At 40.5% G+C, this 23,325-nt stretch overlaps 3 protein-coding genes and 1 long non-coding RNA gene across 5 annotated transcripts in view; 1 reads left to right on the forward strand and 3 right to left on the reverse strand.

The window, feature by feature from the left end:
* LOC146521387 (uncharacterized) overlaps positions 1-23,325 on the forward strand; it is a 208,346-nt gene that overhangs the window by 45,920 nt on the left and 139,101 nt on the right. The window lies entirely within an intron of this gene.
* Positions 1-23,325, reverse strand: part of LOC146521389 (uncharacterized) — a 57,265-nt gene that overhangs the window by 12,028 nt on the left and 21,912 nt on the right. The window lies entirely within an intron of this gene.
* On the reverse strand, positions 4,551-8,841 carry LOC146521390 (Fc receptor-like protein 4). The gene is made up of 5 exons (XM_085155398.1): positions 7,287-8,841; positions 6,847-7,107; positions 6,522-6,767; positions 6,250-6,435; positions 4,551-6,141 (listed from the first exon to the last, which is right to left on the reverse strand). Exons 1-5 carry the CDS (start codon positions 7,360-7,362, stop codon positions 6,029-6,031), a joined length of 882 nt encoding a protein of 293 aa, XP_085011524.1. The 5' UTR covers positions 7,363-8,841; the 3' UTR covers positions 4,551-6,028.
* Positions 14,909-21,871, reverse strand: LOC146521391 (Fc receptor-like protein 5). The gene is made up of 4 exons (XM_085155146.1): positions 21,465-21,871; positions 21,140-21,385; positions 20,901-21,053; positions 14,909-15,794 (listed from the first exon to the last, which is right to left on the reverse strand). The coding sequence occupies exons 1-4, from the start codon at positions 21,835-21,837 to the stop codon at positions 15,616-15,618; spliced, it is 951 nt and encodes a 316-aa protein (XP_085011272.1). The 5' UTR covers positions 21,838-21,871; the 3' UTR covers positions 14,909-15,615.

Raw genomic sequence — 23,325 nt, forward strand, 5'->3', positions numbered from 1 at the left:
GATGTCAGCGCGAACTATCGCATGTCCGCCATGACCTGCCCGAAACCGGAAGTGACGTCATTTTCGCGGAAATGTATTTTTTAGCATCAGGGCCTCATGAGCCTATACTGGTGTTTTTAAGAGTTATGTTTGACTTTATGACTTTCTGTGTCGTTTCTGGGATGCTTAGGACTCATATTGCACTGCTGGAAATAGTTTATTTTGATGCATATCCTGCTTTTTTGCAAATTTGCAGTATAATATTTATTTTTGTTTTTCCTGCAGTATATAAAAATTGGTGTATTTCAAAAATAAAACTATGAAGACACTCAAAATAAATTTCCTGTGGTGGGAAACTATTTTGTGCAACTTTTTTGTATTTACAGTTTTGAGGGATAAGCCTCTTAAATTTCTCTAACTAGAAATATATGTTAAAAAAACAAAAACGATTTTCAAAATTTTTGTAGTTTATTGCACTTTTTTGCAACTTATGTAATTACTATGCACTTAATGCAGACATATTATTAAAATCTAGGCTGTAATGGTTGTATTGATGTATAGCAACTTGAAATGCTCCCAAAAATGGCTCCACAGCATGTAAAAATATAATATAAGCTCTGGCGGACTTGGTTCTATGGTAGGTCTTAAAGGGTTAATAAAGCTATTGAAATACTAAATATGTTTTCAGAATTACATACATGTAAAATACAAGTCTAGGTTAAAATATGTCTAGCATTTTGTTCCCTCATAATTTAACAAGTTCAGGATATAGCCACATGAGGTTTTCAGGATTGACCAACGTATTTAAACTCTGTTTCCAAGTATTCTGAATGTTGACATTTCTTCTATAAAGATCTGAAGAAATCTCTAAAAACAGTTTGTGGTTGTGGTGAAGTGAGTCACATAAAGAGTGTCACATTTCATAAAAGCCACAGTTTTGCATATCCTGGTCAGACTGGTTCAGCTGGCAGTGTTTGTTTTTTGTTGGTACAGCTGGACTCTGGGTGTGTCAGTGCATATCATCATACGGGCTTCTGTAAAAGTACGTTCATCAAGGACTAAAAGACTAAGTGGATGCAGACAAAGCAGAGTTAAGCAACTACAAAAACAAGGTTTTCAGTAGCCTTCAAAAACTTGCAAAGGACAAAATCATTGACCTCCCTACATATCATCTTCTATACCCAGTATAGATGATAGAAAAGAGGAGCAACATGTGACCAAGAGAAACAAGGTCAACAGGTGACTTTGTTCCTCTGTTCTTGCAGTGAATCAACACTAGGAAATAAACTGTTTACAGTTAAAACAGTCGGTAAACACTTTGAATCAGCCTCTGGACATAAAGGCCAAACAGTGGTGAATTCATAGTAAAGGCTGAGGATGATGAGGGAGCTGCAGCTCCCCCTGATGGATGATAGAAAACCACAACCAACAAACTGACATGACTCAAAAATAAATAATAAGTTTTCACCTTAATGATATTTTTGATTTCTGATGTGATTTTCTTGTGATTTTCACTCGTGAATATGAGCTGCTGTAGACGCTCTTATTATTAAAACAGTTAAATCTGTCTTTGCTAACAGCAGAGCAAAGCTGCTGAATTATTACTTCACATTTTTTTTGTTATTAGACCAACTTTTTATAAATAAGTGTCATTTGTTTTGTAGGTCAAGGTGTTCTGTGAATTGTGTCCAGCACTAAATGGGTGTATATCCAATAATTTATTATTATTTCTTTTATCATCCTGTTTCACAGACAAATATTGTATTTTTTATAATCTTAAACTTTATTAACCTCCTAAGACCTGACCTCTTTCATGGCATGCATTTTTAATTTCACTTTGGAATTTGGGCTGATCAGGACCTGATCAATTTAAAAAAAAAGAATTGTGTGATTTTTTTTTTCTGAGAAAAATGAGATCCACATATGAGGACATTAGCTATAAAATTTCAAAAGAACAGTGGCAGTATAATGTCCTCGTAAGTGGATATCAGGCCCTTGTAGAGCAAAATTTAGCATTTTGGTCTATACAACCCAACATCTAATGTCCACATATGTAAATGCCAGGTCCTAGGACAGGGGTAGGGAACTCCAGGTCTCGGGGGCCGGTGTCCTGCAGGTTTAAGATGTGTCCTTGATCCATCACAGCACATTTAAATGGATAAATTAGCTCCTCAACATGTCTTGAAGTTCTCCAGAGGCCTGGTAATGAAGTACTCATTTGATTCAGGTGTGGTGACCCAGGGTGAGATCTAAAATCTGCAGGACACCGGCCCTTGAAACCTGGAGTCGCCCACCCCTTCAGCATATGTTCACTGCTCAAACACACATTAAAACTTGATCACAGTCTATAGGCTTATTCTGTTCTTATTACAATTCATGTGTAAGTTGTTTTAAAAAAATCCTGATGCACAAAGTTAAGATACATTTGGAAACTTGTATTGTAAATTGAGCAATTAACAACAACTACACACTACAATTATTCTACATATGTGAAAGATATGTGGTATTCTCCTGTTAAACATTAATATGTCACTGAAGTTATAACTACTTTAGCTGACCGAATACACCAAGGATCTTCACACAACAAAAAACAATAGACAAATTAAAATATGACTGTTACAACTTACAAGGTTTCCTTTGGCTATATAAGTGAAAGTGTTTTACCATTTAAAGTGGGCACAACAAGTTATGAAATTATATCCGACTTTTGTTATATTTATTTATATAATATTAACACTCATCTACTTAAGATAAATCGATTAAATACTATTAAATTAAAGGATTAAATAGTCATAATATAATGATTAGGTAATTAATGCACATGAGAAACTTCCCTTGTTGATTTGGAAAATGTGACATTAAAATAATAATTAATAGATAAAATGCAATTTCAACATATGCAACCCATTTAGAAAGCTAGCATGCCTGCAACACGTAGATGCTCTTCCTGCTAGCATTTATCACAGATAGTAAGTTATTAGCTGACTTACCGACAACTTGCTGCGCTACCTAACATTCACCTCACTATTTTGGTGGCAGCTAATACGTTGCTGGAACTGTTTTAACTAGCTGCGCTAATTGAGATGCTGATGCGCAAGCGCAACTTCCTGTAGATCTTCAAAATAAAAGCTACTACAAGAACCAGCGGGAAGTGAAAAAACAAAACAAAACAAATGAGTTCATGTAACTTATTGCATGTAGCAATACAATTAAAACGATTAAAATAACTATTCAAAAACTAGACAATTCCTTTACAAATAATTCCTTATTAGAACCCATTTCTTCAACTTTGTTACGCACAGTTTTGCTGAAACACCATGCTGTGCTGGACTATCCAACTGTAGATCCTCATGCTGTGGATCAGTGAATCAGTGATTGATGTCATCTGTGTGAGAGCTGGCTAACGTTTGCTCCATATCCTTTAGCCAGTCTGTAAAGTGAGTGACAGCCACGGTGTTGCAGGTTAGTGAGTGTTTTATTTCCAGTGTCTTCGGTTATATGCTTGAGCAGCTTTTCAGCCGACTCATACTGCGCAGCACACAATGCTCTCTCGTAAGGTCCTGGCATTCTACTGAAATAGCAAAGGCATGACCAGGTGATGGAGAACAGCTGTGTGGGTCAGCCTCCCCTGACACCACACCTTTACCCCACTGCTCCACCTCTCCCCTGTAGCTGAGCTGCAAACTACACCCTGCCACACAGTCTTGTTAAAACAGCACTGGGGACATCTCTTCTGTAAATTCCACAGTTCATGGTGACTTGGACTCTCTTGTGCCTGAAGTTAGCCTCTAGTGTTGTTTTCCACATTCCAATCTAATTCCTTTTGAGTTCTTATTGATCTTGTACATTTCTGGGATTTCCAGAATTGGAGTGAAGGGCACTAAGTCATAGCCTCACACATGGATATAGTGTGGGTAAGACCTGTGAGTATTTACCTGGCAGTTTCTAAGGCCTCAGGCCTCGGGTAAGGACAGCTGATCAAGCAACTATACCTTTACAATGAAAAGTTGTTCATCAGGAAGCTGCTGTATTTTCTCACACACACAGCCAATATGGTTGGTGTGAAATCAGTAATCAGCTGTTTATGAATCACCTCTGGAGAATTTCACTCAAGAAATATAAGATATGCCGAAGAAAACAGCTTATAATTGATCTGTGTGGGATATTTGCATAATAACAAATATCAAAATATTAATTTTGATATTTGATATTTGATATCTGGGGACAAAATATTAATAGCCCAGATGTTTATCCACCAGAGGGTGCTGCACAACCCTGTGAAGTGAAACTATTTCAGACACCCATTTCCTCTGCAACATTTTGCAGCTCATCCTGATCTCAGGAACACTAAAAAGATTAAGAAAAGTCTTTAAATTTATGTTGTCTAATCTTTTCATATAATATTTTCAGCAATATGTCACACCCACACAAAAATTTTATAACAGAAATAAATTGAAACATGACATCTTTTAAATTTTGTTTTCCTTGTTCAGAATTTTAGAAAAATACTCAAAAACTGACCCAAACCTAATCACATTATAATTAAATTAAATGTTATTGATATAGCACCAAATCACAATAACAATTGACTCAAAGTACTTTATATTGTAATGTAAAGAACCAACAACATGCATTTACTTCTCTTCCAAAAATTCAAACCTGGAACAAGAAGAGCTGAAACAATCTGTTCATTGTCTGCAGTAAATGACATTAAAAAGACAATCATTTATTGCTTATGGCGTCTCTTACTCCTTTCTCCAACTGACTTGTTTTAGTATTTTCTTTTAAACAATCATTGTCCTCCAGAGGTCCACGTGCCTGCGATGCTTGATAGGACTCCATCTTTGAGGTGATGGCCCCTTCACCTGTTGTTATTCCCAATCAAAATCACATAATTCCTGTAGTGAAAGCTGAGTCTGGGAACAAGGGAGATGACTCGTCCATTGACAGGACTGAGGCCTCTGAAGTAAAAAGAAGTCAAACAGCTCCCCTGTGGCTGGAACCAAAGGATGGTGAGCCTCCTTTTGAAGAAGGGGCACTGGAGGCAGGATTTCAAATTAAGAGTCATCACAGTCCTGAGCCCCCTGGGAAGTTTAATGGACAATTCTTTACAAAATCAGCACCTTTGTACAAAATTAGTTTGTTTATTTTTTCTCTTTTTAACACCGTTGCTGAGAATCCGAGTGACCACAATAAGCTGAGTGGGTGCTTCTGTGAAAAAGGAGGGTGGACAACCACAAAGCTGCCATCTTCTTTTAATGCAGACTGACACATTTAACCACAGAGCACAAAGCAAACATGTTTCCACTACACCGACACTGTCATTAGCCAAGCCAGGACTCACTGCAGTGAGAAGACCTTTTAGACTACAGTTAAACTAAAATCATAACTGAGATCTGGTCAGCATGGAGGATGTCATTCACTATCAAAATATTAAAACTGTAGAAGTGAGAGTCAGAATTATGGTACAGATACTGATACAAATGAGATTTTAAATGCTGACGAAATATAAAATAGAGGAAAAAGAGTGAATGAAATGTAAAAGGTTCAGTGTAGAGAAATGCTTTTCCAAATCTACATGTTCCTTCCTGTGTTTAAAATGAGCAGCTCTGTGTTGAAACACCTGCAGCTGAAGTGTTTTCTTTCGATCAGAAACAGGATGCTGGACGACTGCAGAGCTGTTAGCTTCAGTTAACCACAGACCACAAACACACAGTCCAGCTCACAGTGAACAACACTCAGTAAGTACAGAGTTAGACAGCTTTGAAACAAAGTGAAGACACATGAGAACGATATAAACTCAAATATTATGATTTCAGATTTGGATGGTATCAGATCAGGAAAATCTTTTGTTTTCACTTTTACAAAAATTTTTACACTTCTGATCATCCTTCACATGCTTAAAGTCAGTAAGTCCTCAGGACCTAAATCTAATTCTGCCTTCATACTAAATTCAAGTCACATACTCAGCAGCCATCTTAGTCACAGGCCTGAACTGATCTGTATGCAGTCATTTTAAAACATCTGCCTAAATCTCTTAAAAAAGAAGTTAAAACTGCCATGAAGGTTCTCTGTTTGGCTGTTGTTGATGGTTTAACTTTTTGATAATGGTATATATGACATGAGTGATGATGTCATCTTCTCCAGTTTCTTCTTGGTCTGCTGAAATGATCCAAAATGAATATTTAAGAAAGGTGTTACAGTGATATGAATGTTCTTTATTCTACGAAACAAACTCAGACGTGAAAGATCAGGAAGTCTGAGTCTCACCTTCAGGTTTCCTGTGAACACATCGTCTCACCAGCAGAACCAGTAACACCAGTAGAACCACAACACAGACTGATCCAACACATGACAACACAGAGAGAACAGGAGGAGAGAGTGATGGAAGAAGAATGATGGAGGTGAAACCAGGTGGAGGTGTGGATGTAGGTGGAGGTGTGGTGGTGTGTTTGTCTAAAATAAAGCAAACACAGTCATTAAGTTGTCGTCACATTGTGAATGTTGAAAGCTGCAGAAACACAGACAGGTGAGTGTGTCACCTGTGACAGTGATCCAGCTGGATGGAGACTCTCCATGACCGCTGATGTCACACTTGTAGAGGCCTTCATCAGACCTGGAAACATGCTGGATGGTCATGTTAACTGAAGACCCATTGCTGATGAGGGAGCCATCTTTATAGAAAGCAGCTGGGAGGTTGGAGGGAGTGGTCTTTGTTTTACAGAGCAGAGTGACGTCATCTCCCTCCATCACAGGGAGGACAGGACTCTGCAGGATCACTGATCCACCTCAACACAGAGACAAACTACAGCATTTCATCCATTTACACACAGCTTCATCAACACTAACTCCACACACTCAGCTTACCAGTGACTGTCAGGTTAACCATGTTACTGATGGGACCCTCTCTGGACTCACACCAGTAAACTCCACTGTCATGAGGGAAAACATTGTTGTTACACGAAGAACCAGCTGGTTTCCCCCACCCATCTCCACACTGAGTCCTCTGTTGTTTGCTTGTGTTTCTCCTCAGAGTCCATCCAGCAGAGCTGTCGTCCTCCTCACAGCTCAGAGACACAAACTCTCCTTTAAAGATCTGAGAGCTGCTGGGACTCACAGTCAGACGAGCTGTGAGGGTTACAATGGAAAATCAATGATCTTTTAAACGTTTTCCAGAGAGCTGTTTAATTTCATCAGTTTTCTATATGAAACATGAACCCAATCAGGTCATATCAGTGAGCATTAATCAGGTTTAAACTGTGACAGAAGTTATCAGGTTTAAACTGTGACAGAAGAAGGTTACTGACCTTGGTTTGTTGTGCAGCTCAGCAGTGAGATCAGAACTAAAGAGAAATGACACTCAGGTTGATTTGAGATGAACATAAAGAAGAAATCCACACAAACAGCTGACAAACCCCCATGTTTCAGTAAGATTGGGACAACAAAAGTTTAGAAAGTGGATAGATTTTCTAAAAAATACATGACAAGGCTAACTCAAAGAGAAAAAGACACCTCTTGCATTCACACCTATGGCCAGTTTACTGGCAAGACAAAATGAGCAATGGTATCTGTGTACCACCTGTACTATTAAATATTCACTCACTGGCCATTTTATTAGTTACACCTTGCTACTTGCTTGGGCACACCTTTGTTTTAAAACTGATTTAATTATTTCCAACAAAGTGATGGAAATATCACTCAGTAATTTTGGTCCATTTTTTCTTGATAGCATCACACAGCTGCTACAAATATGTTCCAACACATCTCAAAGGTGTATTGGACTGAGATCTGGAGACTTTGGAGGTCAATGTGAACACATTGTTATTTTCAAGAACGCTGACTTAGATGATTTGAGCTTTTGGCTGCCAGCAGCCATCAAAACATGGGTACACTGGGCTCATTACATTTCCATTCTTACTCAGTTTGAAATTTTATATAAAACCAGCTATTATTAATATGTGTATTGACTTTCTGTAAATATATATGAAATATCCTCTACTTTTAAATAACCCAGTACACTCATGTGTCCACTGTGCAGCTGTGTTGATATAATGAGTGAATGATTTGATCTTTTCACTGCCTGCTGTGTTTCCTCGACTCCTGAGCAAAGATAAAGAGTCAGTTCAGACCTGCAGTTGGTCCTCGTGGTGTTTTGAACTTGAATTCAGCCTGATTTGTTTTTCATGTCTTCTCCTCCATCATCAGTTATCAGGAGAGCAGACAGTCAAAGTACAAGAATTCAAACAAACACAGAGATTCTACTTACAGAGCAGACACAGCACAGATGTTTCCTTCATCGTCCTTCTCACTCATTTGAGCTTTTTTTCATTTCTGTCACTGACACCAAGTAAAGCCCGCCCTCTTCCTCTGAGCACCAGCTTTCTATTGGTTCAAAGAGAGCTGGGGCTGTTTTTTTCCTCTTTCTTTAAAGATATGAGTGATAGAATACTAAGTCCCTTAAACACTTTGATGTTACGCAAAACTGACATACGAACAAAATGACTATAACATGAGTGCATCTATTGTGTTAGTGTATTGTGAATAACAAGCAAAATAAAAGTAACCACTTTTTGAATACAGTCTACTACACACTCCTCCATTCAAAAAGATGATAAGAAAATCCAAATGTCCTCTGCTCTCAGTGATCTGCAGTTTGGTTGATGAACAAATCCATGTCCATGTAGTTACGTCCCCCTCAGTGAGAGAGGCAGATATGAGCTGAAACACAGGAATCAAACCAGGGACGCTGCTGTTATGGAGCTGAACTGGAACCATTCAGACACTGAGGCCCTCTGAACACATTTTAATTACAGCTGTGCAGAGACACACTGATGACTGACTGAAACACTATGATTCACATTTTACATTAACACCATCCTCATATATGGCCACTAGAGGGAGATGTTGGACTTTAAACACTAACATGGATACAAGAAGATCATCAAAGTGAGGTTTCAACACAACTGAGTTTGATGCTCTTTGATGTTTGCACAAGTACGTGAGCCTTATACAAGGTGAAAATGTCTTCTGAAACACCTGTTGGGTTTTCTTTGTCAAACTATTCTAAACTCATATTAAAAACAAATATGTTGGACAGAATCCACCTTTTGGGATCTACTTATCTGGATGATTGAGCATGCACAAAGACCGCCATGTCTATGTGATGTTGACCCCGAGTCCCAGGAACCGGGTCTGTGACAGAAACATACAATTTTTTACATATTTAAATCAAGGACAATGGTTACCAAAAACAGAGTACTGTACAGTTATTAAAATTAAATGCAATTAAATACAGACAAGAGACAAACCCAGGTTGTAGTGTGAATCGGTTGATGAAATAGTGCAAGTTACAGCGCTGATGTAAACATCTGTGTTTGTTGGGAGCAGTTCTGATTGTACAGTCTGACAGCTGCAGGGAGGAAGGACCTGCGGAAACGCTCCTTCATGCATCGAGGATGCAGCAATCTGTCATTGAAGCAGCTCTGCAGTTCAGCAACATCTACATGCATGGGGTGGGAGACTCTGTCCATCAGAGATGTTATTTTGGCCAGAGTCCTTCTGTCTCCCACCACCTGCACTGGGTCCAGGGTGCATCCCAGAACAGAGCTGGCCTTCCTGATGAGTTTATCCAACCTCTTCCTCTCAGCTGCAGATAAACTGCTGCTCCAACATACAACACTGTAAAAAATGACAGATGCCACCACAGAGTCATAGAAGGTCTTTAAAAGCGCTCCCTGGACTATAAAATATCATCACAACTGTGTCCTCCACAAAACTTGTCCCTCATTCAGTGTTTAGGAGAAAACAAACTGAAAACGAGTTACTTTTTTATGAATTGAATTAAAATAAACAAAACCACTGTAAACAGAGTCATTGCATATATCAATAATAAAACACCAGGTCTTCCTGGTTGTTTCTTTCATAAAACCACATACCTTTAAAGGGGGATTTCTTTCACCTTTGAAATACTGCTGGGTACAGCTAAAACAGTTATCATCAACTTAAACCACATTTGTACCAGTGCCCCCCACGCTCTTGTTTACCTTTTGCATATCATAAATATATAATATCAGGACCACGGAGAGTTGACCTCAATGATACACTTAGATGCAATCCACAACATTATGATATATTCTTTGGACATCTCATGTCCTCGCTCCCAAGTTCATGCAAACCTTTGCCACTTGTCTCGCCCCATGGCAAAAAGCAGTATTTGGATAGGCTTCTCAGTCTAATAACCAAAGGCAATACAGACTTAAGATGACTGACAATAGGTAAATCTAATCCAAGTATTGTATCTACATGGTTGTGGTCTTCACTATATATATAAAATGGAAAGATGCAATGATTCATTTTAAGAAGCTGTGTTTCTTTTGCTCTGCCTAAAATTAAGAAAGAAAAAAAAAGAAAGATATTATCTGCATTCAGAGTTTTTCCCTTATCATTTAGCTCCGGGTGACTAAAGAGAAAAAGGCATCAAACCTCTTCACACACACTCAGTACTGACACTCTTCTTGGCAGGTTACATTTACTGCTGTAGTTCTGGTTTAATGCCTATTCTTTGTTTTCTGCAGTGAAATGAGGCGTGTATCGGTTAGCCACAACCAAACCGAAAGAAGCTACATTTTCCATCTAACAACGTGGTGAAACCCACAGAACCACACAAGGAAAATAAATGAGAACAAAAATTTATTCAGCTGATAGAAACCAGACACTACAAATAATGGCATTGTTACTGTGGCAATAGATTAAGTGCATTAATGTATTTTATCATTGTTTATTTTAAGTTAAAATTTTAAACTCATTTTAAAATAGGATGTGTGTTTTTAAACGCATGACACTAGGGGAATTGGAAAAAAAAATACTACTACTACTGTATACTATATATATATATATATACGCCACGCCGGTCTATCCTTCAAGCTCCTTCTCTGTGGATGACCACCTCTGGTCTGAGGTGCTGGGGGGACCAGTCAGTGGTTGGACTGGTGGACTACTTCAGTGAAGAGTAGACGACGTCTGGCTCTGGTTTAAAGTCTGAACAAAAACACACACAGTTCAAACAACAGGAAACATGATTACAAGCTTTGTAGTTCAATCAGGACCTTCAGTCTCCACCTCTCTACATCATAGAGAGTCCCAGTTCAGACCAGAGTTTAGAGAGTTATATAGCTTGCATAGTTTCCACACTTTAACTGCTTCATAACACACTGATAAAATTCAGGAAGTGACCTCCCATTGTTCATTCAGTTGGCAACAGTATTGGTCAAGTTACTTGAAAAACGTAATCAGTAACTAATTACTGATTACTTCCCTAAAAAAGTAATCCTGTTACTTATTACTTGCTTTTTAAAAACACGATTTACAACCTGGATAGGTGATAAAGCAATAGATCTTTCAGCCCAATTCTACTTTTTCTGCATAATCCATGCAAGTAAAACACAGCAGAAAATAAATAAAATCAAAGACTAGCGGTCCTGTTGCTCTATTTTCACCTGTAAAGCAGGACTGTGCCAGGCGGAGGTTTACCCTGGTGCAGGTGTGCCGCAGCGGTCAGTGGAAGAATCCGCGTGTTTCTCTGTGAGTTTCCCATTACGTCGTAGCTACTCGGTGCTTGCTTGGAAGTTTAGGGTTTTTTCGCTGTAAAAAGAAGTTTTCTTCCCACGCACAACGGACACTAATGTTTTTGTCACTTTTTATGGAATCAAACTCAAAGTAAGGTCAGTACTTCCACGCTTTAAACGCTGCACGCTCATACTCTCTCCTGCACTCGATATATTATCCATTGTTAATCTGCACACAGCTGTTGTCACGAATGTCGCACTCGCTTACGTCACTGTCATGAGACATTCTCGCAAAAAAAATCACGGTTTTAGTAACGCAGTAACGCAGCGTGCTTACGGGAAAGTAACGGTAATCTAATTACCGTCTTTGCAAATAGTAATCCCTAACTTTACTCGAAAAAAGTAATCGGATTACAGTAACGCATTACTGCCCATCTCTGGTTGGCAGGCTTCAGTCATTGTGCAAATGTACTGTTTATAAGATTGGGGAAACATGCTGCTACAGCTCTTGGCCTCGGAGAAAGTGAGAAAGCCTTTTTCTCTTCAAGCAAATCTAAGAGTGCCAGGACTCACTGACAATTGGCTAGCTGGAGACCCGTGCCAGCCCTCCTGTATGCAGATTGAAGTGTGTCAACCCACATAGATGGTTGGCTGCCTGGGGATCCTGTGGTCCTACATGTAGCATTGAGTGGCTGATTGTGCTCACCTTTGGCTACAAAAGGCTGGAGATCCTTCACTCTGTGGGCTGCTGCTTAGGACTGAACATGTAGTTTGTCTCTTGCCTCTCTCTGTTTGAACTTTGCTTTGCTAAACTCTGTCTATGGTTGAACTTAGCTGGAGTAGATTTTTGTGGTGTTACTGCTTGTGAGGTTAGCTTTAGTTTTTCACTCATGGGAGTGTTAGTTAATTGTGTGCGGATTATTTGCCCAGTGGTCGGCAGAACGTGTCCCTGTCAGTCTTCTGTTTGAATTTTGCAATAAAACCTTTATTTCACTTAGTTTCCTGTGTCAGGGCTTATGTATGTTACTCCTCCCTGTCCCCTAGCAGAGGGGGTCGTAACACCTCTGAGACAGAAGCTGAGACTGAAGAAGTCACTTGGATGAGTGAAGAAACATTTCTCCCACTTAAAACACTACGTCCAGATAACCAGAATCAGCTTTTTGGGAGTATTGTTTTATTGTTACACTATAGCTCTGGCAGGGCATTTTTATTTTGGTTTAATCAGATATTAAGCAGTAACCTTTATACACAGCTGTGGGTTTTCAGTTTTTTTCCACTTCTTACCACCTCTGCTGAAAAACATTTGACCTGAAAGAGCTGGTGGGTGTTTCTGTGAAAATGGGAGGCAGACGACCACAAAGCTGCCTCTTCTTCTAATGCAGACTGAGACGCTTCACCACAGAGCACAACGCATGTTGTTCTCACAACATGAACACTTCTGTTAGCCAAACCAGGACACACTGTGGTAAGAGGTCTCATCACCCACAGTCTACAGTTAACTGGTATCAACAACAGGAAGTTGCTTTGGGGGTTTCACGTGCAGAAAGAAGTCAAAATAATTCATTGTATTAAAGTAGGTTAAGTATGATTATTTTGTTTGCTTAGACATCTAATCCCAACTAATTATTTCTGTTTACAACTTGTTTGCTAAATCCCAATCAACAATGCTGTGAGATTTAACACTCAGTTATGGCAATCGTCAAAAATTACAACACACCTAAAATTGTGTCGAGGTAAGGTGGACCTGAAGCTGAGACTACACAATTAGTTATGGCCTAATGTGGTCCACAGACCTGTAGATCTGCCAAATTTAAACCAGTCTGAGATATTTTATTCCTCATAGAACATCACTGAAGGTTGAATTGATGAACATGATCCTTCATGATCATGATGACATGCTGTAATCAGTTTGATCAGTCGGCATCATTCTGGCGTAAGCACTCAATACAGAATTTTGAAAAAGTATAATCAATCACACAAATCACACAAATACGTGTGTATACTTTTTTTTTTAAGAATTTCCCGCTCGCCTCTGTGGTCTATCCATCAAGTTTAGGTCCTCTATCAGAGACCTGGGAGCTTGAGAGTCCTGCGCAGTATCTTAGCTGTTTCTAGGACTGCGCTCTTCTGGGCAGAGATCTCTGATGTTGTTCCCGGGATCTGCTGGAGCCACTCGTCTAGCTTGGGAGTCACTGCACCTAGTGCTCCGATTACAACGGAGACCACCGTCACCTTCACCCTCCATATCTTCTCGAGCTCTTCTCTGAGCCCTTGGTATTTCACAAGCTTCTCGTGTTCCTTCTCCCTGATGTTGCTGTCATTCGGAACCGCTACATCGATATGTCCGGTTGGTTAGCCACCACCATTTTGTCCGTCTGTATCTGGAAGTCCCACAGGATCTTAGCTCGGTCATTCTCTATCACCCTTGGGGGTGTCTCCCATTTTGACCTCGGGACTTCCAGGTTATACTCAGCACAGATGTTCCTGTATACTATGCCGGCCACTTGGTTATGGCGTTCCATGTAGCCTTGCCTGCTAGCATCTTGCACCCTGCTGTCATGTGCTGGATTGTTCCAGTGGCATCTTTACACAGCCTGCACCTGGGGTCTTGCCTGGTGTGATAGACCCCAGCTTCTATGGATCTTGTACTCAGAGCTTGTTCTTGTGCTGCCATGATTAGTGCCTCTGTGCTGTCTTTCAGTCCAGCTTTGCCCAGCCACTGGCAGGGCTTCTGGATGGCAGCCACCTCCTCTATCTGCCGGTGATACATACCGTGCAGGGGCCTGTCCTTCCATGTTTCTTGGGTTACTGCTGCCTGAGGTATTCACTGAGCACGTGGTCAGTTGGGGCCATCTTCCTTTTCTGTTGTGTACCTTTCTCTTGTTTTGGTATATTTTTCTCTTAATTGTGTATATTTGTCCTGTTTATTATTTATTTCTGCTGTCCTAATTCTTATATTTTATTCCTGCACAGTTTTTGTGGCACACCAATAATTTTACTGTACATGTACAATAACCATCAAGGGATAATATTCTTCTTCTGTTTTATTCTATAATTTCTCAAATTCTGATGACTTTTTAAAAGCAACCAATGAACTCTAATTACCAATAGATATCATAGTATTCCCATCAGCCTCATGCTTATTGGGAAATGTCAGCATGCTACTTACATAGTAAATATAATTAATAGACCTACTAACCCTGATGTTAGTACACTGAAGAGAATGTAGGAATTGCGAAAGGCGATGAAAATGACAAGCTGCACATCTCTGTGGAAGATGGTAGTAAAGACTGATAAGAACAGTTTTTTGTTTTGGGTTTTTTTTTGTTTGTTTTTTTCGGCCCTCCATCCACACTGAGACAGCGTTTTTGGTCAAAGAAATTGAAGCTTTTTGAAAACGCTCTCCAAGTGGATACATTTGAAAACACTGTTTTCACGTCACAGTGTGGACAGTGTAACCACAGGCTTTCGTAAACAATGGCTCATTTTAGTCATATGATGCAGTCATGTGACCGATTAAACTGAGATATAGGAGGGCATTATACAGCAGTTGTTTTGTTTGCTCTCAATTTTGACAGCCCTGTTAAAGATTAATATCAGTTTTAATATCCATTTCCAAATGTATCCGGATTAGTGTAGATGTAGCCTAAATGGGGTGGTGAAATCTTCATTCTGTCACCTCAGACGTCTGTCAAAGGTTAAAACTTTCCAGTCGGGAAACTATCATCCATGCTTTGGTAAACTCATGCTTGAATTAACACAACTCTCTTTTAATAGGGGCTGGCCTCACTCCGGTCAGCTGAGCAGCTGTTGCTGTCAGTTCCTTAATCTAAATGAAGAGTGAGCATTTTAAACTATAGCCTTGAAGCTTTGGAATGATCTTCCTCTTCACTTTAGGCAATCTACTTCAGTGGTGGTCTTTAAATCTAGGTTAAAAACATTTTTATTCACTGGCTTTTGAACCAATGGGTAACTGATACTGTTAACTCATTGTTATTTTTTTGTGTTTATTGTTCCTTCTTATATATCTGCTGTACAGCAGTTTTGTTGGCCTTGTATTGTTTCTAAAGTGCTATATAAATAGATTATGGTATGGCAGATGTAAACAAAGGATCATGTCTGTAAGGAAAGTGCATTTTGGAAGAAAAGCAACTTTACCTCTCATATTTGAACTTTTTTCCTTCTTTTTGATGATGATTTGTCCATAAGTGACATCTTCTGTTCTGACTGCTGAGTGGATTACAGCACTCTCTACAGAATAAAACAAATAAGGAAGACATCACTGTAGGTCATACAGTTGATAGCAGAGCTGATTGTAAAGACAGCTCTGTTGTTACAGAAATGTCTACAGAAAAAGCATGTGGATCATTAGAAGTGGACAATAGCGTTTACATAGAAAACATGACTACTTTTCACAATGATGCTTGCATTTGATCAACATATCAGAAACTCACAAACTATATAAAAGTTACGTTTTTAAAAGTTACATTTGGAATTTAAATAGAGACACTTAGATAAATAGAATTGAGTTTAACTGTGGTTTCACACCTGCAACTTTTTTAAAATCTGAGACAGGATGTTGGACGACTGCAGAGCTGTTAGCTTCTGTTAACCACAGACCACAAACACAGTCGAACACACAACGAGCAACATTAAACACATGACAAAAAAACTACACTGGATTAAGATGATAACGTTTCGACATTCTGGACAAAAGAAGTAAAACAAAAAAAGTCTATTAAAAGTGAGAAGCATAAAGTTTAACCCTGAAAAATAAATAAATAGTACTGGCAGGAAGTGATAGTTTCCGATCTCATCCATGACCTTGTTTCAGTCTTTTCCTGTTCATGAGTATTTCTTCGCACTAACATGAGGGTTTATACTCATGTTAGTGCATGTTTGACCATTCTGATAGGTCAAAGAAGATGTACATTTTTCCATGTTGGTGGCCTATCTGTCTGGAAAACCTCATCTTACCTGCCAACTTCCTCAGAAGTTACTCCATAGCTTCACTGTCTGGCTCAAGAGTATTGAGCATGGCAACGAGAGGCCTGATTCATAAAATAAATACTCCATTATCTTCCCATCAAATGTCTGATAAATCTATCTCATCACCAATCATCATGAAAGCTAGCTCATGCAGCTGGCAATATCTCTGTGATGAGTTGGGTCACCTGCATGTCCAGCAGGGGCAACAGAGCTATACTGGAGGCAGCCTACATGGCAAGCGGCGGCAGCACAGCAGTTGTAGTCATGGGCCGAGGCTCCCAGGCAGCTTGGCAGGCGACCAAGCAGGACTGTCCCTGCCACCGACCTCCGGCTCTAGTGGACCAGGACTCTCCCTTGCTCTTTCCACCATCTCAGGCCAAGCAGGTTCCTTGGCTTCCCCGACCTCTGTCTCAGCCATGCAGGTTCCTCTATTGCGCTGTCCAGCAGGTCAGGCTGAGCAGGTGGTGGACATGGAGGTTGCTTAACTGCCTTCCTCTGGGAAGCAAGAAGAAGTGCAGGCACCTGCTACGGGTGCAGGCACCTTCTGAGACATGCTGCTCCCACCCGAGTAGTGGATACAGGGGCAGAGGAAGGCTGGGTCTTGACTGGCCTCACCCTAGGGACCGGCAAGGGTGCAGGAGTAGACTAGACACCCGCCACTCCCACACAGTTGAGGGATACCGGCGGGCCCGGCAGCGGTGTCTGCAAGGAACCAATCCAAGCTGCCAGACTTGCGATCTTCTGTACCTGGGGCTCGTATTGGTCTTGCAGCTGCTCCACCGCCTGCTCACTCCATGTCGCTGCCTCCCTTCCCCTGCCTGGCCTGGTCGCGGTTCCGCCATGCCCCAGTCCTGGAGTTTACACCACTGTAAAAAAACACATGGTGCCGACTGCATTGCAACGCTTCCCAGCCCGGTTGTTGTTCACTTCCAGACGCATACCAACAACATCAACAAACAGCCAGGACCTAGTTCTTCCTTTTAATGCAGGTGCAGTGTGATCGCTGATGCGATGTCTGAGTGGTTCAATCTGCTAGTGACAGAAGTGGGTTGATTTACTAGTATAGCGGGCTGAATGAGGCTACGCAGAGACTTGTAGTGATAGGATAATGTCAGATCTGATCATGTAACAGAAGGATGATCACAATATGACATAGAGGCTACTTTTTGGTTTATAGACGGTGGTGGCTTACTTGGTGTCACTGGTACCACCTGGTCTTTTAAATTCACTCAACATTTTTCAAATTAGGAACTAACTTGTCCATAACCCTGCTCCCTGGCTAAGACAAGTTAGTTGTTTCAAGAAACTTTGATGAGTTGGGTTTGGGGGACAGAGGGTAGTGAGGGGGACACTCACACAATGCTGCTGACACTGCAGTGGTAGAAGTTATCAGGAGTGTATGTCCTTCCCTACTCTGGAGGAATGATTGTGAGACCATTATTGACTAAAACGGGTTGCAGTAGGATTAGGATGTGATCCCTGTCTGCTCCTGAGAATCACATTTAACCCATACTGGCTGATTCGCTCCTGAGGTGACTCCTGGGGCTCTCTTTCACACTGCTGATAGTAGGGAGATGACTGTGGCAGGCAGTCAGGGTGTAGGAATGGAATAGCAGAAGAGGAAAGATAAGGTTGTGTGTCCAATTCCTGCACCTTCACTAGAGGCAGTGTTTCTAGAGGGGATTCATCAGCTGCATTAAAGTGAGTCCAAAGTTTCTCATCAACTTTGACTCGTAGGGCTTGAGGCTCTAGAGGATGATGGAGGAGTTGCCTTCTGGGCTCCTTTCTCCAACCTGATTTGTTTCATTTCCTTGGGTACTGGAACTTGATTTGCTGTGTAAAGGGGTATGGGATGCTCACCATATCTGTAGCCTATTCTCAGATCACTGAAAGCAGCCACACAGACACCAGAGCACGTTTCACTTGCAAGGGGAGCTTCATGGAGTTCAGTGTTGCCACTTGCCTGTCCAACCAACTCCACTCTTTTATTGACAACAGAGGTTACACATAATTCAGTTAACCATGTGACAGTTTTAAGCAGACATGTGTGTGTAAGCAAAGTATACACCTGCGTGCATGTGTGTGTCACTTCCTGACACCATACAAGGCATGATATCTTCCTTTTAATGCAGGCGCTGCATTGTATGATGTATTTTGGCATGACAAACTAACGTGTGTCATGCCACAATAGCAGAAGTGAGCATCTCGCTAAACTATAAAGACAGGAACTTGCAACAGGTCATATCTCAAATGACCACTTAAAGGTGTGAAGTCTTCCACTTTAATAGAACAGAACAGCCTAGTTTCTAAAGCTGTAATGGAAATTATAACGTTGAGGCTACTTCCTCCCATCTCATGGTACACAAGTGCACACAGAATCTTATCAGACCTAATAAGGATAAGATATTTTATCAGCATACAAATGATTATATGTTTCTAAGCATAAATAACAATATAAAAATGTATTTGGGTGTATTTGGCTGAGTGCTTCTGCCTGAGAGAAGATTGCCTGCATATTGAAAAGCTACTTCGGATTCTAGGAAAAGATACGACATCCAGCTTGAAGGACTAATAATGAATAGAGGTAGCAGGAAGGACTGCATACAGGCTGACTCTTGTAAAAGGAGTCTTCCTGGCAAGGATGTGATTGAACTCGGTAGTGATTGTCAATGGAACCCTCTGTTGATAAATTCCCCTTTCCATTAGCCAGTCATGCCTAATGTGATGCTTCTAAGAGGCCTATGAGTCAGTTGCATCCCTAAAAACTGTCTATGGCCAAATGTTAATTCAGCCAGAAACCCCGATAATGAAATCACCAGAGAAAGAACCTTTAAAGAGCTGGCTGAGCTAAATAGGTTGAGTCGGGGCTCCTCCTTTCTTTTCCATGACCAAGACAGCTGGCCAGTTAAAACGTTTTCTAATCCAGAGGAAAAAATACTTAAGAACTGTGGAAATCTGCCTTCTTAGTTAAAGTTCCCAGACAAACAAAGTTTAGTTCAGAAACTGAAGAGCTCTAGACACCCTAATGTACTGGACCCAAACAACTCCTTTACAAAGCTTCTCATCAAGGATTATGACCAGGGCTTATGTCATCCCAGACCTGAGAGACTCTTTGCAGATATCAACTGAGCATTCTGGGTATTATGAGGAAGAAGGTTCTCCACCATTATTAATCCAACTGCAATTACTGCAAATAATGGAGAGCCAAGCCTGGTTTTCCACAGATGACTGACCTACCAGACTTCCTCTTTACCTCACTCAGGCAGAATGCTTTGGCCCATTCAGGGTTAAGATCTGACAAAGGACTGAAAAGAGATGCGGCATCATCTTTAAGTGCTTGACAACTAGAGCTGTACATCTTGACCTTCTAAACCATACTGATATTGATTCTTGCCTCATGGCCCTAAGAACATTTATTGCTCACAAAGGAGCACCCACAGGGATTATCTCAGATTGAGGCACTAACTTTTGGGAAGCTAAAAGGGAGCTACAGAAAGCAATTACTGAGTGATCCACCAGTTTGCAACAGATCCTTACCAAGCAGAAGATTTACTTTAAATTTAACACACCTAGTGCCCCACACTTTGGTGGTTTGTGGGAAGGGAAAATTACTCTATTAAGACAATGCTCTATGTAACTGTTGGTACCCAACCTGTGGCTGAAGATGTTCTTAGGAATCTGTTGATTGAACTGGAGGGCATCCTAAATTCAAAGCCATCAGGCTATATATCCTCCAGTGTTTCTTACCTTGATCCAGAGACCCCCAGCCATTTGCTAATGGGGTAGCCAGGTGGATTACTGCCACAGGTTGTTAACCAGAGACTGAACTCAAACCTGAGAGCATTTCAAATATTCAAATGTACTATATACATTTGAGGGCAGCTGTTAGAAAGGTTTCAAATTTCTATTTTGTTGTGTTTGGAATTTCATAGGATTGCTTATATGTGCTTTCAGTGATGCACCACTTACTGGACTGGAAAGCAAATTAATACGCCTCACTGGCAGAATGGGTGGGGTAGTTGGAGTGTGGCAACCAAGCAAAAAGTCCAGTCCATGTGGTGTTGTGCATTGTTTTACTACCAGTAAATAATTCCCAGTAGGGCCACGTATACACCTACATCTACCTGCTTACAAGCTTACAAGCTGACCAAAACTGAGGCAAGCATCAACCAGCAAACAGTGCAAAACACAGTTTTTAAAACTACAAAAATATTTCCTCTGTTTGAAAGGCTGTTTTTCACTATTTGATATGTTGATGTTGCTGTACATGTTTAACTCTACCATCAAAGACATGTAATCAAAATTAAAAGTGTAGATTACTCAGCAAACAAAAACCCCAATTGTAAATTTCAGAATTCTGAGTCTCACCTTCAGGTTTCCTGTGAACACATCGTTTCACCAGCAGAACCAGTAACACCAGTAGAACCACAACACAGACTGATCCAACACATGAAAACACAAGTATGATAGAGGAACCAGGTGGAGGTGTGGGTGTAGGTGGAGGTGTGGTGGTGTTTCTCTCTAAAATAAAGCAAACACAGTCATTAAGTTGTCGTCACATTGTGAATGTTGAAAGCTGCAGAAACACAGACAGGTGAGTGTGTCACCTGTGACAGTGATCCAGCTGGATGGAGACTCTCCATGACCGCTGATGTCACACTTGTAGAGGCCTTCATCAGACCTGGAAACATGCTGGATGGTCATGTGACCTGTAGGCTGCTTCCTGATGAGGGAGCCATCTTTATAGAAAGCAGCTGGGAGGTTGGAGGGAGTGGTCTTTGTTTTACAGAGCAGAGTGACGTCATCTCCCTCCATCACAGGGAGGACAGGACTCTGCAGGATCACTGATCCACCTCAACACAGAGACAAACTACAGCATTTCATCCATTTACACACAGCTTCATCAACACTAACTCCACACACTCAGCTTACCAGTGACTGTCAGGTTAACCATGTTACTGATGGGACCCTCTCTGGACTCACACCAGTAAACTCCACTGTCAGATGTGAGAATGTAGCTGATACTACAAGAAGAATTAGCTGAATTTGTTGGTTTTCCCCATTCTGCTCCACACTGAGTCCTCTGCAGGTTGGTTGCATTTCTCCTCAGAGTCCATCCAGCAGAGCTGTCGTCCTCCTCACAGCTCAGAGACACAAAGTCTCCTTTAAAGAACTGAGAGCTGCTGGGACTCACAGTCAGACGAACTGTGAGAGTTAAAATGAAAACTGATGATCTGTTAGACTTTTGTCCAACCAGTGGTGTGATATTTCTTTTTATTTCATCAGCTTTACATCTGATATTCATTATGCAAACATGAAAGTGTTGAATCTGATTAAAACATTAGCAGGATGCACTTTTACATGTGAGATTCATTGTGAAACATGAACGCAATCAGGTCATATCAGTGAGCATTTCTCAGGTTTAAAGTGTGACAGAAGAAGGTTACTGACTTTGGTTTGTTGTGCAGCTCAGCAGTGAGATCAGAACTAAAGAGAAATGACACTCAGGTTGATTTGAGGTGAACATAAAGAACAAACAGCTGACAAATACACAAAGTCGTCTCTCTGATTTATCTGCTGATTCTCAATTTGATGCAAAATGCTTCAATAAAAAAAATGGAAAAACAGTCTATATATTCTCCTAATCATTGAGCCATTAGGGAAAGAAGGGACCAGCTGGTGACTTGAAGTCTGAAGCATTTGAGTGGCCAGTAGTATTACAAAAACACTAATCAGAAGTTAACCTAACCTAAGTCTTTGGACTGTGGGAGGAAACCTACACATACACTAACCACCACCTCTGTGACATTTCTGCTGTAGATATAAATTGTAAATGACTCTATATATATATATATATATATTCTAACACTTCTCACCACATCCACACTTTTCTGCAAAGCCTGTACTGATGTTAAAGTAGCAAACTTTAGACTCTTCTTCACACAACTTTTATGTGCAATGGAACTTCTATAGTTATTTTAATGATTTACATCTATTTGCACTGATTACACTGTGATTATATAGAAAATTCCCACTGCAGTCATTTAACCACTAATCTTAAATAACACAGTAAAGTCATGTGTCCACTGTGCAGCTGTGTTGATATAATGAGTGAATGATTTGATCTTTTCACTGCCTGCTGTGTTTCCTCGACTCCTGAGCAAAGATAAAGAGTCAGTTCAGACCTGCAGTTGGTCCTCGTGGTGTTTTGAACTTGAATTCAGCCTGATTTGTTTTTCATGTCTTCTCCTCCATCATCAGTTATCAGGAGAGCAGACAGTCAAAGTACAAGAATTCAAACAAACACAGAGATTCTACTTACAGAGCAGACACAGCACAGATGTTTCCTTCATCGTCCTTCTCACTCATTTGAGCTTTTTTTCATTTCTGTCACTGACACCAAGTAAAGCCCGCCCTCTTCCTCTGAGCACCAGCTTTCTATTGGTGGGCAACTAAATTCTTATCAAAAATGCAAGATATAAACTATAAACACGTATATTTTAATGTAATGAGATTGCTCAGACATTTGGCACACAGATGGAAAGAAATTTCAGAAACAAGTTCTATGCCCTCCGCTCCATGTCCATGTAGTTACGTCCCCCTCAGTGAGAGAGGCAGATATGAGCTGAAACACAGGAATCAAACCAGGGACGCTGCTGTTATGGAGCTGAACTGGAACCATTCAGACATTGAGGCCCTCTGAACACATTTTAATTACAGCTGTGCAGAGACACACTGATGACTGACTGGAACACTATGATTCACATTTTACATTAACACCATCCTCACACAT

The sequence above is a fragment of the Neolamprologus multifasciatus genome, chromosome 3 (assembly GCF_963576455.1).
Source record: "Neolamprologus multifasciatus chromosome 3, fNeoMul1.2, whole genome shotgun sequence".
Classification (NCBI taxonomy): Eukaryota; Metazoa; Chordata; class Actinopteri; order Cichliformes; family Cichlidae; genus Neolamprologus; species Neolamprologus multifasciatus.